Source organism: Podarcis erhardii (assembly GCF_964252035.2).
Source record: "Podarcis erhardii genome assembly, chromosome: 2".
Classification (NCBI taxonomy): domain Eukaryota; kingdom Metazoa; phylum Chordata; class Lepidosauria; order Squamata; family Lacertidae; genus Podarcis; species Podarcis erhardii.
Window position 1 is genome coordinate 76,492,401 of NC_138498.1, and position 14,380 is coordinate 76,506,780.

The 14,380-nt window shown below is 41.1% G+C and overlaps 1 protein-coding gene across 3 annotated transcripts in view; it reads left to right on the forward strand.

Moving 5' to 3' along the window:
* STAB1 (stabilin 1) overlaps positions 1-14,380 on the forward strand; it is a 93,090-nt gene that overhangs the window by 41,327 nt on the left and 37,383 nt on the right. For all 3 annotated transcript variants that reach the window (XM_081851618.1, XM_081851617.1, XM_081851619.1), the window contains 11 exons: positions 1,025-1,120; positions 2,251-2,298; positions 3,439-3,569; positions 4,937-5,048; positions 6,828-6,905; positions 7,454-7,555; positions 8,413-8,520; positions 10,223-10,354; positions 10,810-10,938; positions 12,873-12,929; positions 14,226-14,321. In XM_081851618.1, coding sequence (XP_081707744.1) covers positions 1,025-1,120; positions 2,251-2,298; positions 3,439-3,569; positions 4,937-5,048; positions 6,828-6,905; positions 7,454-7,555; positions 8,413-8,520; positions 10,223-10,354; positions 10,810-10,938; positions 12,873-12,929; positions 14,226-14,321 — 1,089 coding nt within the window. The remainder of the gene's footprint in view (positions 1-1,024; positions 1,121-2,250; positions 2,299-3,438; positions 3,570-4,936; positions 5,049-6,827; positions 6,906-7,453; positions 7,556-8,412; positions 8,521-10,222; positions 10,355-10,809; positions 10,939-12,872; positions 12,930-14,225; positions 14,322-14,380) is intronic.

The following is a 14,380-nucleotide window of genomic DNA, read 5'->3' on the forward strand; positions in this document are numbered from 1 at the left end:
GCTTCCAACAGAACATTAAAAACACAATAAAACATCAAATACTAAAAACTTCCCTAAACAGGGTTGCGTTCAGATGTCTTCTAAAAGTCAGATAGTTGTTTATTTCTTTGACATCTGATGGGAGGGCGTTCTACAGGGTGAACCACTGTAGAACGCCCTCCCTACCACTACCGAGAAGGCCCTCTGCCTGGTTCCCTGTAACCTCTCATCTCGCAGTGAGGGAACCGCCAGAAGGCCCTTGGTTCTGGACCTCAGTGTTCGGGCTGAACAATGGGGGTAGAGATGCTCCTTCAGGTATAATATATTATTATTATTATTATTATTATTATTATTATTATTATTATTATTAACAACTGGGGGGGAGTGAGCTGTGGGCAATTAAAAAACTGTCACTATTTTCCAGTGGGATTCAGGTACATACTGGCAAATTAAGGTTGCATAACTAAATTTGATTTGGTGCTTTCAAACAGCAGGCAGTTTCCACCTCCCCCAAATGTGACTTTTTGCAATAACAAAAGTAATGGAGAAAAGCACTTAGGTTGTACTCCCATATGTAAGGTGAATGCTTGTTTGTGCGGAGCGGAATCCAGATTCTGAACCAACTTAACACTTTCATGATATTTTGGTCCTTCATCTAAATGAATGGGCTGCCCTTTTTAATTGATGGAACCATGACGGCTGCTCATAAAACTGTTTCAGGTGTTTCATCATCACATGAATATGTGGGGGTTCATGGATTGTGCTAAGTATGCAGTGTCTGCTGGGAATAGGTGCTTTGCACATCATATATATTTTTATTGTCAGGCTTGTGTACAGAGAAAATAAGCTTCTCCAACACATGATCACTGAAGATGGAAAATGTTTATTTTAGCAAAAGCCCTAGCCTGTGTCACAGGAGACCAGGGTTTATGTCATTGCTTAACCACAAACTTCCTGTGTGGACAACACTGAACCATGTTTCTTTTATTAGAGAATTATCCTGCTGAGAGTTGTTTTGCTTTGTTGCTTTTTAAAAACCCAATAGGCTACATGCCAGTCTCTTAGTACTGGAGAGAAGGTTTGCCGTTGCTCTGATGGATACATGGGAGATGGAGTTCTATGTTATGGAAATATAATGAAGGTAAAAATACACATTCTATTTTATCCTAAGAGGTGAGAAAGCAAAGTGAATTCATACATGGTAAGGGCCATCTAGCTCAGTGACAGTGGACGTGCTTTGCAAACAGAAGGTCCCAGATTCAATTCCTATCCTCTCCAGGTTGGGTTGGGAATAACCCTCTCTGAAATCCTGGAGTACTGCTTCATAGAGACATGAACAGCTGAGTACTTCTGTTCTTAAATCTTCTGTTCTGGTTTTGTTGTAATACCCACAAGTAAAAGATGAAAAGTAGACAATATATCAAGTGTTGCTGTACGGAAGAATAATATTCTACCAATAGCTTTCCTATCAAAGACAATGTACTAACTGCTCTCGCCACATTTCCCACTGTAACCCAGGAACTGTAGCAAATATGTTTTTGTGAGGGAGCTTAAAATGGCCTTCGTGGGCATGATAGAGTTGAAACAGGGGAGAAGGAGGACATTGAGAGGAGGGGAGAAGAGGAGGAGGGCAATTCCCAAACTCATTGTTTTTATTTCTGCAGCTTTTAAATTCTGGATGGCTTTAATTCTTGTTGGACTTTACCTCCAGAATTAATATCTTTCCTCTTTGCTTCTACTTACAGCCACTTCAGTTTTCTTCCTACATCCCTTGCCTTGTTTTCTAACCTCTTCCAGAGTCTGTTCCCTTCCATTCATAAATTTCTGGGCACCCTTCCTCCAATGCTCCAACACCTTGCCCTTTATGTAACCACTCTGGGCATCTGATTATTAATGCTCTGCTCCTGTTTCTGTTCCTCTCCCAGCTCACCTGTGCTTTCATTCAAGGGAGATAGGAGAAGAAAGTGATAGGAGGAAACTTGAACTGCAGCTCCTGTGTCCTCCTGACATCTAGCTTGTAAGCTTTTCACAGGCACCTGGCTGGTTCCTGTTTACATCAGGATATTGGAACCTTGACTTGAGGGACCAGGATTCTAAATTCAATAGGCAAAATTCACCTGTATTCATTTTTGACCTGTCACTTAATCAAGGTTCATGCTTGAATTTAACATCCACCTTTTATCTGCATACCTTTTCATGTGCCTACTCACTGCTGCATTTGTTTGTTGATTTGTTTTATTTTTAAAAATCTGTTGTCTTTTCTTTTTGAAGGAGTTAGTAAGGAATTACCACTTTTCTGACTTCTATGGGTGGATTAAGGTAATACGTTTACTGTTCAAAGTAATTAAGTTTGGTGCTCGCTTCGGCAGCACATATACAAAGTAATTAAGTTTGTTTGCTGGTGGGAGAGAAATTGTATAACAACCTAAAACTACTGAGGGGTTAAGCATACTGTCCAACTGGTAGAAGTATTCTATTTGCATTTTACAACAAGGTGCAAAACAAAGAAACTGGGTGTTTATTTCGGGCTAAGACTCAGTCAGTGCATGTGCCATATAATTAGGAAAGATGCTTGGGGCATCCAAACATTTTGATACTTGAAAACGATCTGGGCAACATCTGTGTTTCATTTAACATACTTTTCTGATGAGTAGTCAGTCAGCCAACATACATTAATGAGGATGGGGCAGCCTTATGGATAGGCACTGCCCTGGACTCCTGTGTTCATTCTTTTCTGTCCATACTATTACAAAACTGATTTCCGTAAAGAAGAGGATAGAGCTTCATAGTTTTGCCCTCCTTTGCTATTGAATATGAAGAACATGTTGTCAGTCAGAAAAGATACTACTACCGCTTTAAGACCTTATTGGAATATGCAGGATGCGGGTGGCGCTGTGGTCTAAACCACAGAGCCTAGGGCTTGCCTATCAGAAGGTCGGTGGCTCGAATCCCGGTGAAGGGGTCAGCTCCCGTTGCTTGGTCTTTGCTCCTGTCAACCTAGCATTTCAAAAGCACGTCAAAGTGCAAGTAGATAAATAGGTACTGTTCTGGCAGGAAGGTAAACGGCATTTCTGTGTGTTGCTCTGGTTCACCAGAAGCTGCTTAGTCATGCTGGCCACATGACCCAGAAGCTGAACACCGGCTCCCTTGGCCAATAAAGTGAGATGAGCGCCGCAACCCCAGAGTCATCCGCGACTGGACCTAAGGGTCAGGGGTCCCTTTCCCTTTCCCTTTTATTGGAATATGCACAGTTTCATTAAAATAGCTAAAGATGTTGCATTAAAGATAGCTTTAGTAGCTCTGGGAAGTGTCCACCCTTGGCTAAGTTGAATCAATTTGTTGGGAGATGGCAATTTGGATAATAAATAATCTCTTCCTTATCTTTTCATTCAAATTGGCAAAGGAGGCTAACAAAGCAATAATACATGTTTCTGTTTTGTTTTTTGCTTTGGACAAAAGAAATCCCTCTTCAGCATCCCTGAAGGAACTAACCTGACTGTTTTGGTACCAGTGAAAGAAGCTATCCAAAACCTGAGCAAAGATGAAAAAGATTTCTGGCTACAGCCAGACATGCTATTATTACTTGTCAGGTACCGTTGACCCTTTGGGCTTGCTTACATACTTACCTATATATGACTATTCTCTTGATCTAAGATGGTCAGAAATTACCACAGGCAGGGGCACAGAGTTGCAATAGAGTTACGATTGCTCCAAGAGTTACAGAACGGGAGCCTCCAACAGGCTGGTAGAAAGGGTTGGATTTGGGGTGGGGGATCAAGGTCAGCAGGGGCTCAAGACTTTTAGTTTCTTTTTTAAAAAAGTAAGTTTCTGTGTGCTCTACATCAAAAGATATAAGTCAAAATGTGAACACTGCACCTCACCAACAATTTTTGTGAAATGAGCTAGTCTGGTTGGTAGTCCCCAACTTGCAGGGTTTTAGCTAATGGAGAAAATCAGAGCTGTGATTCACAAGTGATCTTTTTGGACATCACGAGGCAGAGCTAAAAAATGTATAGAGCTGTATTTTCCCGCTTTCTGTCTCATTGCTGCCCAGGCACTGCATATAATGGTGTGTGCATATGCACATTTCACAAGTGAGATGAGTGAGCTTATGGCATTCAGCAGCAGTATGTGCTCCTGCCCACCCACTGTTCTCTCTCTGTGCACATCCAGCACGAGGTCCAGAATATCAAAGAAGCAAAGACAGGTAGCACAGCTGTAGCTGGACCTTGGTAGGCATACACATTGAACAATTTCTGCGATGATGATAATAAAAGTGTATATGCATCCTTAAACAAAACAAAACACACCCCATATTTGCAAAAGTAGCATATCCAACCATGGTGGGACAGATTTGATGGGTAAGTGTGATTTAGGGGAAATAACCTTGTAGGACAAATTAGGATCCCTGGTGGATCAGGTTTGGCCCATTGGTCAAAGGATCTTGACCCCTGCATACAGCACACAATTACTGTATAGTGTACAGTGCTTTTCATACAAGAATAGCCAGAGCCTCTCTTACCATTAAGGACGCTCTCAGTGCTCACCTGAGAAGCTGTTTGTTCACTTGTTTGTTTATAAGCTTTCTTAATGCACCCTTTGGCATCGTCCCATAAGGATGGGTTACAACACTACAGTATACAGTTATAAAAACAGATAAAACCATTACCATTATAAAGCAAGTAAAACTGTTCCAAAGTGGACAATAGATTATAGAATCAGCAAAAGAGATATGAGTCACTGGAGACAGTTTGGCCTTTCATGTCCTGGATTAAGATGGAAAGAAAAGACCTCAAACATAACTCTTGAAATATTTAGAGGAGGCGAAGCTTGTTTGCTGGTAGAAAATAACTGGGAAATATAGGGAAATGCAACCTAGTTGAACTGAAAGGTTTCTTCTGGCCATTAACTCCCTAGGAAATAATATTCTGAATGCTCTTTCCTTACTCAATTGCAGGGGCCACTTCCTTCTGGGTTCTTTCACAACTGAGCAACTCAAGAAATACGTGGGCCAGGAGCTGCCCACCCTTAGCCCACGGATCAGGTGGAAAATTAACAACAGCAGCGGGGTAAGAGATTTCTAAAAATAATTTTAACATTTTAAAAGTATTTATATAACACACCCTACAGATTGGCCCTTAGATAATTTTACATGAGGGTTAGATGAGGAAGAGACTGAGCAAGAGTAAGGAGTAAAAGTGCCACACTCCTCCTATTATCTCTCTCTTTCTCAGTAAAGGCCATCAGTCAGAGACACCATGGCCACTTCATTGCCAAAGCCCAGTTGGAATTAAGACTGGAATGGGTGTACTGAATTTAGACCTGCAGTCTAAATCATGGTTAGTCATGTGGGTGACCATCAAAAGTTAAAACTGTAGGTTTAGTTCTATGAAGTGTGGGAAATTGCAGTCAAATATAATTAGCAAGCATAGGGATAGTTAATGCATGAAGCAGTTAAGACCATAGAACGATATTCCTAGACTCAGGTCACCCCATCACCTCCAGTGAAGAAGGAAATGAAGCTTCCTTCGTTCACTTTCTTCCACCATGTGACACCAACCAGGCAACACTTTTGGGCTTGACTGCTTCAAGCCCAGACTGCATGCTCAAAAGTATTTCTGTATTTTGTAACCCAAGAATTTTCTACCTATGTTCTTCTTGCTGCTGCATGGAGTAACGCATGAATCTGACCTTTGGTGTTTGTAAGTAAAGCATTTAAGCTCACTAAACGCTGTGGCTTGTTCATTATGAGGGGGTAGAAACTGGGAAGTACTGTAAGTGGACTAAACTAGATATTAAAAAGGTCTGACAGCCTATATTCCTATCACTTTACCAAGGTTACACATTTTGTGACTTTTAAACTCTGCTGGGACTCCCTAACTGGATAGTGTATTTGGATCTAGGCAGTGCTATTTTTCTAGAAAAAGGTATCAGAACTCAGGATGAATGCCTCCCTTGTTAGCTTATAATGGTGCCCACCTGAGAGGTGCCAGAACTGAGTTCTGGTGAGTTCTAGCTGAAAAAAAGCCCTGTATCTAGGGATCCATCCAAGTCTATTATTAATAACCCCACATGGGTGAAATATCTATATCTATTTTCTACCCCACATGAAGTTCATTTTAAGTTGAGACCCACTTCCAATGGCACAGCTCCATCGAATCCCACACTGTAGTGGTTGTGAGGCCATCCTTTGTTCATGCTTTTAAGCAGATAGAATATCTGATGAGAGGGTTTGATGAAGTCATGAAGGTATGGCTAATCCACACACTGAGGTCTCTGGTCTAGAGGAGGAGTGGCTAAACTGTAGCCAACCGTGGGCTTGAGACTGCTGGTAAAGTTCTACATATGGACATATTTCATTACTCTGGCTGCAGACACACCATGCACTGAAAGCACATTACTTTCTTGGAATTGTAGTGTGTTTAGGCTGGTGGGACATGTTGTTCAATTCCCAGGATTACACGGATTATAATGTGCTTTCAGTGTACTTTAAATGTATAGTGTGTATGCAGCTGGGTTATTGGTAAGCAGAATAAGTGAGCCTCTGCTACTGGGAGATTGACTGGGAGATTGACTGTGGTGTGTGTGGGGGGGGGGGAGAGTTCTCTGTGTATTTTTTAAAAGGCGATAGGAGGTCCCACAGAAACTAAGGATAAAATCCCATGGTTAGAGAACATCAGTACTGGTAGTGAGTAGATTTTGTGGAACAGAACTAGAGTGTTCCAAGACAAATGGTACGCAATTTAAGGTGTGTGTCTGATGCAGCACTTTTGTGTAAATATGCATTATCCATTAATTCTTGGCAGCCTAATGCAAATTTATGAAGTTTGATTCTGCTTGCTTTCCAGGCTATAACGATTCAGAATGCAAGTATTGTTTTGGGTGACATCCCTGCTATTAACAGCACTATTTATATCATCAACAAGGTACATTGACAGATTGCATTGGACATGTTTCTTTCTATTTCTGGTTAAGAGGATTTATAAGGTCTGAACAGAAATGCACCAGCCCCAAAGCCATAGCGATACTGAGATTATCTAGAGCTGTTTCACTGGGTAGATAGCAACCAAGCTGCAGAGTTTATTTATTGACTTCTAAAGGTTGATATTTCTCCTTAGATTGATCCACACACTTAGCAAACATTTCCAACCAGCATATAATACCTATTAAAGAGGTGGCAGAAGACTGGTGTGGCAATTAAAACATTTGATTTTGACTGGGGATAGCTGATCTCACATCGCTGATCAGCCATGATGTTAAATGGGTGATCTGGAGCTAGGAATCTCTGAGCCTAGCCTACCTAACAATGGGATTGTTTCCCAGGGTAACCTGTCCCCTGCCCCACACGCACACAAAAAAGAGAAGTATACTACAGTTTTTGCTGTGGAAAAACTTCCAGAGCTGTACTCTCCCTATATTTGTGCTGCACTACACCACTGAATCTCATTTTGTTTTCACGTCTTCCTCTGCTCAGGTTTTGTTGCCCACCTTGGATGACATCCCTCCAAGAGCCCCAGGTCTGCAGCAGCAACTTAATGCGACACCCTCCTTCAGTAGGTTCAAGGAGCTGCTAGAGGTGAGTATGTCAGCTGTGTTGCATTTAAACGCATAATTTGAACCCATTAATTGTTGTACTAGTCTGCCTAGATACAGGAAGTGTCTTTTGTTGGGGTAAGGAGGAAGACCAGTTCTAAAACAATCTGCATTGTCTTGGTGGGGGGAAGTGAAAGGAAATGAAGGGAGTACATTTTGATAAACCCAGAAAGTGATGGCTAATAGTGTTGTAATCCTGTCACTGCCAAGGGCATCTGATGAAACACTAGGAAAATGTTTCCTTTTCCCCCTGCTCATCTTCAAAACACAAATGTTTATAATGGGGGAGCTGACATGGAGACCTACAGATGTTATGGTCTACAACTCCCAGCAGCCCCAATCAGCATGGCCAATGGTCAGGGATGATGGGAGTTGTAGTCCACAACTTTAGGAGGGCATCAGTTTAACTACTTTATCTATGTAAGGGAACAGTGGAAAACTGTTGTGAAATGCAGAACTCATTGTGCCTATGCAATTTTTTTCTAACCCACAGCCATGCAGCAGCCCCAAAATTTGTCCAGAGACTGATGGGGAAAGGGATAAACCTCCTCTCATTGTTTACCACAGTACTAAGACTGACACCCCATGCCTGGAGTTAATTAAAGAAAATCTAGGATTTACTCGTACGTTGCACAATAAGCACAGTGTGTTGTTTGGCCCTATTAAAAACAGAGAGCATGCCTTTCTTTCTCTAAATCATCTTACCTTGAAACTCTCCTAAATGTATCTGAACATATAATTGGCAGAGTTGTTTGGTTTCCCCCCACGTTTTCTTTTGCTTTCTCTATAATCTTTGCTGACCACATTTGCTTGTTAATTGTATTCTTCTGAAACTTTCAGCAATACCATCTGATTGCAAAGATTGAGTCATCTGAAAAATACACCATTTTTGTCCCAGGAAATAGTTCAATTGAGAAGTATTGCCAAGATGCTAATATTACACAGCTGGTAAGAACTATGTATGTATGTATGTATGCATGCATGCATTTACTTATTTTTACAAGCCTCTGTACTTATTCTTTGGGGGTAATGCCACATCATCACTGAATCAGATTTTGTATACTACCTTGTGAAGTCATGCTTTGAATGAATGAGTAAAGGCTGATTCATGCATTGCAAAATTTCTAAATGGAAGGCATAATAATAATAATAATAATAATAATAAATTTTATTTATATCCCGCCCTCCCCAGCCGAAGCTGGGCTCAGGGCGGCTAACAACAATCAAAATAATCCAACATTCTAAAACATTTCATTATAAAAATTAATTAAAATCAAATTTATGGCAACCAATAGGCAAAATTCTGTGGAGATTGCCAGAGGAGGGGGGTCAGGCTGCGCCCTGACCAAAGGCCTGGTGGAACAGCTCTGTTTTGCAGGCCCTGCGGAAAGATGTCAAGTCCCGCAGGGCCCTGGTCTCTTGTGACAGAGCGTTCCACCAGATTGGAGCCGCGGCTGAAAAGGCCCTGGCTCTAGTTGAGGCCAGCCTAACCTCTCTGTGGCCTGGGATCTTCAAGATGTTTTTATTTGCAGACTGTAAGTTCCTCTGTGGGACATACCAGGAGACGCGGTCCCATAGATACGAGGGTCCTAGGCCGTATAGGGCTTTAAAGGTTAAAACCAGCACCTTAAACCTGATCCTGTACTCCACCGGGAGCCAGTGCAGCTGGTATAGTACCGGATGAATGTGATCTCGCAGCGAAGACCCCATAAGGAGTCTCGCCGCGGCATTCTGCACCCGCTGGAGTTCCTGGGTCAGTCTCAAGGGTAGCCCCACGTAGAGCCAGTTACAATAATCCAGTCTGGAGGTGACCGTCGCGTGGCATATTGTATCTCATGTTCTTTACACATGAACTTCCTACTGCATGCATTGTAAATGGCTCCACTTCACTAACACTTTCCAGAGCAGGTGAAAAATTCACATGTAAAGCCATTCATACACAGGTTAGCATAACACTTGTCTTCCATTTAGAAATTCCGTACCCTGCAAGGCACCTCTAACTCATTCAAACATCTAAGGCAAAATTATATATATATATATATTATTATATAGCAAGATAGACGTAATGATGCAATTCATCAAACAGAAGCTGGAAATTCTTCAGAGTTATTTTAATAACCATCCAAATTAATATCTCACTAATAACCAGTCACTTGTAAAACATTGCCCATTTATTTATTGGTTGAGAATAGCTTTAGCATTCTCCTTCAGTATACAAGTATTCTATGAACCTCAGTATGCTCCATTGTTGGTAAGGAATCTGGCTTTAAATCCCGCCAAATTCACAGAATGGATTTGGCAAAGGGCTGTGTTTCTGCCAGTGTTCCACAACCTATGTAATAAGAATAATAACTACGTACTTACTTCTCAGGTTGTGAAGAGGGTGACTCAGCTGAGGAATGTAGATTCCTCTACATTAACATTTTAATTAAATAATGGTAATAAAGGTGCCCAGGTAAAATATTTGATGGAGCAAAGCAACAGTGAAAGATTCATTACTATATACAGGCCTGGTTATCAAACAGAATCACTGATTACCACAATGGCATGTGCTTCTTATCTTTACCTATCTCCAGCTGTTATCTCGCTGCTTTTGTTCATTTATTTAAAATAACCAAATATTTTGTTTCCTGTACACCTTGCTTTCTAGGACATGGACACTGTACAATACCATGTTGTTCTTGGAGTTAAACTGTTGGCCACCGACCTGAAAAGTGGAGTTCACAAAACATCAATGCTAGGATTTTCATACTGGCTGATGTTTTACAAAAACACTACTCAGGTGAGAATGAGAGGTGAATTATGCTTCCATTCTACAATGTATGGTTTTATAGGAAGCCACTAATTCAGTCACATGTTTCAAATGATGGGGTTGCTCGTGGACTGTGGCTGCATCCTTAAAACCACTTGGTCACAAGCAGCACAGTTTACCTGCTAAAGTTTTCTCAGTGACCTTTGTGAAAGAATTGTAGACCCGATTAATACATTGGTCTTTGCTCATCAGTGCAGCTGACTGACTTCTTGGTTAGCTGTGTACCTGCAGTGTGATCACATGGGCTACTGAATTGTACTTTTGCCTCTGGAATGTTTTTTTTTTTTTTTCTAAGACTTAATAATGCTGGCAGGACAACATGATAAACTATTCATTCTATGCCCTATTAGAAATTAATGTTGGAGCCATTGTGCTTTTCCGGAGCATACCTAGATTTCATTACTTTCCATCCTTTCTTACTGCAGGCATATGTAAACAAAGTCCTCCTGAATGGCCAGTTTGTTGAAACAACAAATGGGATGTTGATTGGGGTTTCTGAAGTCCTGCAAGTTCAAAAGAACCGTTGTAGTATCAACAGCACAACAGTGCAAAAGGTAAAGTGTTAGAGACCTGTAATTTCTTGTTTTGTACTATATTTACATGTTTGTTGATGGTTACTTTAGAACTAATTAATTGGGCATGATAGGTTTCTTTGCCAATTGGTTTGGGTCATTCACTGAGAATATCTGCTCACTTGGGGCTCTGGGAGAGGGGTGGGCATTTGCTGCACAGCTGCACATTGCCTGTACAGACTGTCCTCTTTTACTGAGAATCGGCTGTTCCTTTTGAGCTCTGATATATTGCACCTTTCAAGACTGAACGTGTTTAATGCTTGCCTGATAAGGTATCCTCCAGGGAATTCTCATAGCCATGCCACTGTGAATATGCCTAAAGTCACTCCTTGTGTTTAGCATGTTTATGGAAAGCTAAATTTGATACCGGTGACAAGGCTAAAATGATCGATTTGGTTTTATACCTATAAGAGCAGTCTGCTAGGCCAGTCCAATGGCCCACCTAGTCTAGCATGCGGGTCTCACAGTGGCCAACCAAATGCCTCTGGGAAACCAATAAGCAGGACCTGAGCACAAGAGCACTCTCCTCCTGTGGTTTCTAGCAGCTGGTATTCAGAAAAATTTCTCCCTCTAAATCCCCAGCTGCATCCACTTCTTCACTTGTAATAATTATTGCCTGACAATATTTTACATAAGCTCCAGCATCTTGGAATTCAGGCAGCAATGCTATACTCACTTACCCTTCTGAATAGACATATATGACCCAAGCTTTTTACAGCAAATTCTTTTCTGACGCCTCTTATTGGACATCTATTTACTGAGTGGCTCACATTCCTTTCAGTTGGTGCTCTCAACTTTCTGTACTGATGAGCAATGTTTGCAGTCCCTGGAAGTGCTCACAATTTTTTTAAAATAAACCTCTTGTTACCCCAAGACACTCAAAAGAGCCCTTGGACATTATCAGACATGCTCAGCATCTCCTGTATGGTCCCTAGTGCCACTTTCACTTTCCATAAAATCACTGCTTAGTGGACTGGGACCAGAAGCCAGCGGCCCTACAGCTCACTTCCTGTTACCTTTAAATTAGAAGTTGTGTGTCAAATATTGAAGAGAGTAAAGTGCAGCATGGTTCACTGAAGTGCTGGTGGGACTGAATTCAGTTGGAGCAGGTTGTCAAAGCACGCTGCCTCCAATTGTGGATCTGAGGGGGGGTTTTGACCTTCTAACCCATTTGAGATGGGGGGACACCACTAACTGTAAAGTCCCTTCCCCAAGAATCTTAATGCATGCTGCTACATTGCTTTGCCTGGTCTTGAGCTGTAGGAACCCACACTGAGAAGCAACTTAATTTGCCAAAGAAAATGAATGAATGAATGAATGAATGAATGAGGGTATATCTTTCTAAAGCCAATTCTTTCTGCCATATGAATTCATATAAAAGGAGAACAGGAAAAACACAGACCCTAATGTCTGGGAACTAAATATCTGATGGCTGCTCGTCATACCAAAACCATTGCTTTTATTTGTTTTAGAGGTATTGTTTTGCCACATTGCCAAAAGTCTATGGGTTAGGTTCCAGAGAATCATGTAGTTATAATATAAATTGAAGAGTTAGATTTCAGTTACCAAAGGTCTCATAGTCTAGGGATCCATAGGTTGTTAAAACAAATTAGAAAGTCACACAAAAAGTTGCCATTTGAAGGGATTGACATTTCACAATGGAAGAGTCCTGTGACCACAACACTGGATATTAGGAGGAATAATGGGGCTTCACATAATTTTTTAAAATTTCAGCAAAGCCATTAAGAATGTACTCTACCATCTTAGCTTTTGGGAAATGGCAGTTAATTGGCTGTATACTTCATCTTCTACCTTGTATGCTCTGCATCCCTGTAGCTGAGACTGATAATTGTTAACATGCTGTGAACATGAAACTGACTTCTCTCCTTTTTTAAAAAAAATCCTCTGTACCCTAGACAAGATGTGCGAAGTGTGACAAAAAAATCAGGTGCCCAAACGGATCAGTGCTTGCTGTAAGTCGTGATTTTTATTTTGAATATTTTTCCTCACAGAATTTATGTATTTCTTACTTACTCCTTTATCTTGCTGCTAGGGATGGAAAGATATGTTAGTATCAGTCCTCTCAGTTTCTAATTTAGCCAAACGTAAATTCATTTCTCCACATTTCTGTAGCAATTTTTTGTAAAACAATCTTTGTGAAAATTATTCAACAATTTAGTGCAAATTTCTCTCAATAAGCATATTTTTATATTCATTTTTACAAGCAGTTTCACTTTATACAGTGTATTTTTGTATACTGCTTTCATAAATGTACCTGTTTTATACACACATTCCCCTGATATGTGTAGTTTTGTAAACATTAGTTGGTTGGAGAACTGTGTGACAAACTTTGCGTGTCAACTATGAAGGATAGCTGTGTGGCGGTTCTTGAATTGTTTCAGAAAGTTCAAGTTTGAAAGGTTTGTTTTTAAATGCAAACTGAATTGAAATTCTCCCAGTTCCTATTTGCAGCATTTTCCACCTAATCTTCATTGATAGGGTTGTATCCAATTCAGTCCTACTCAGAGTAGACCCATTGAAATGAATATGACTAACTTGGCCCATTAATTTTAATGGGTGTACTCTGACTAGCACTTAATTGGGGACACACACACACACACACACACAGAGAGAGAGAGAGAGAGAGAGAGAGAGAGAGAGAGAGAGAACACAGAGAGAGAGAGAGAGAGAGAGAGAGAGAGAGAGAGAGAGAGAATTGGAACAAGTTGCTTTGTTCATCCAGTATTTGTTTTTGTCTTTTTAAAATGCCTTAAGAGTCAAAATAATCCCTCCTCTTTACCCCCAATATTTGAAATGGGCACCAGTCATCTCCCTAACGGATTTCTCTAAGCCAGGGGTTGGCAACAAAGTGGACCACAGGGGTCGTTTAACTGGTCCACATGCCACCCCCAAACTAAGCTGCCTGCTCAGCAAGTCCCCGCACACTGCACTAAACTGGTGCAGCACGGTGCGGGGACTCGCTTCTGTGGCACTGGAAATCACGAGCGTGCGATCCAGTCCACGGAGACATCTCCGCTGGAGTGAACCGGCCCAGGCAAGGTAAACCTTGCCAACCCCTGCTTTAAGCTTTTTACATGAACTTAACCCATGATTCTCTGCATGAGCAAAGCCCTTTGGCCAATAATACTTTTATATTGAGGCAGCTGAATGAGAGTTAAATACATTTGCTGGTTAAAGCTGAGTGTTGTCTGCTTGGAATAAATATATGTTTATGATGTGATTAGTAATGACTTTTTTATAATTGACAGGGAGCACCAGCGAATGGGAGTTTTCCTCACTGTGTATTAAGGTCTCAAGGCCACAGATCAGTTGGCTGTCATTTCACCTGCATCAAAGTTTCTTTAGTAAGCAAGCTTATTGTATACAAATGCATGATGACCACATAGAGAATTGTTTATTCCTG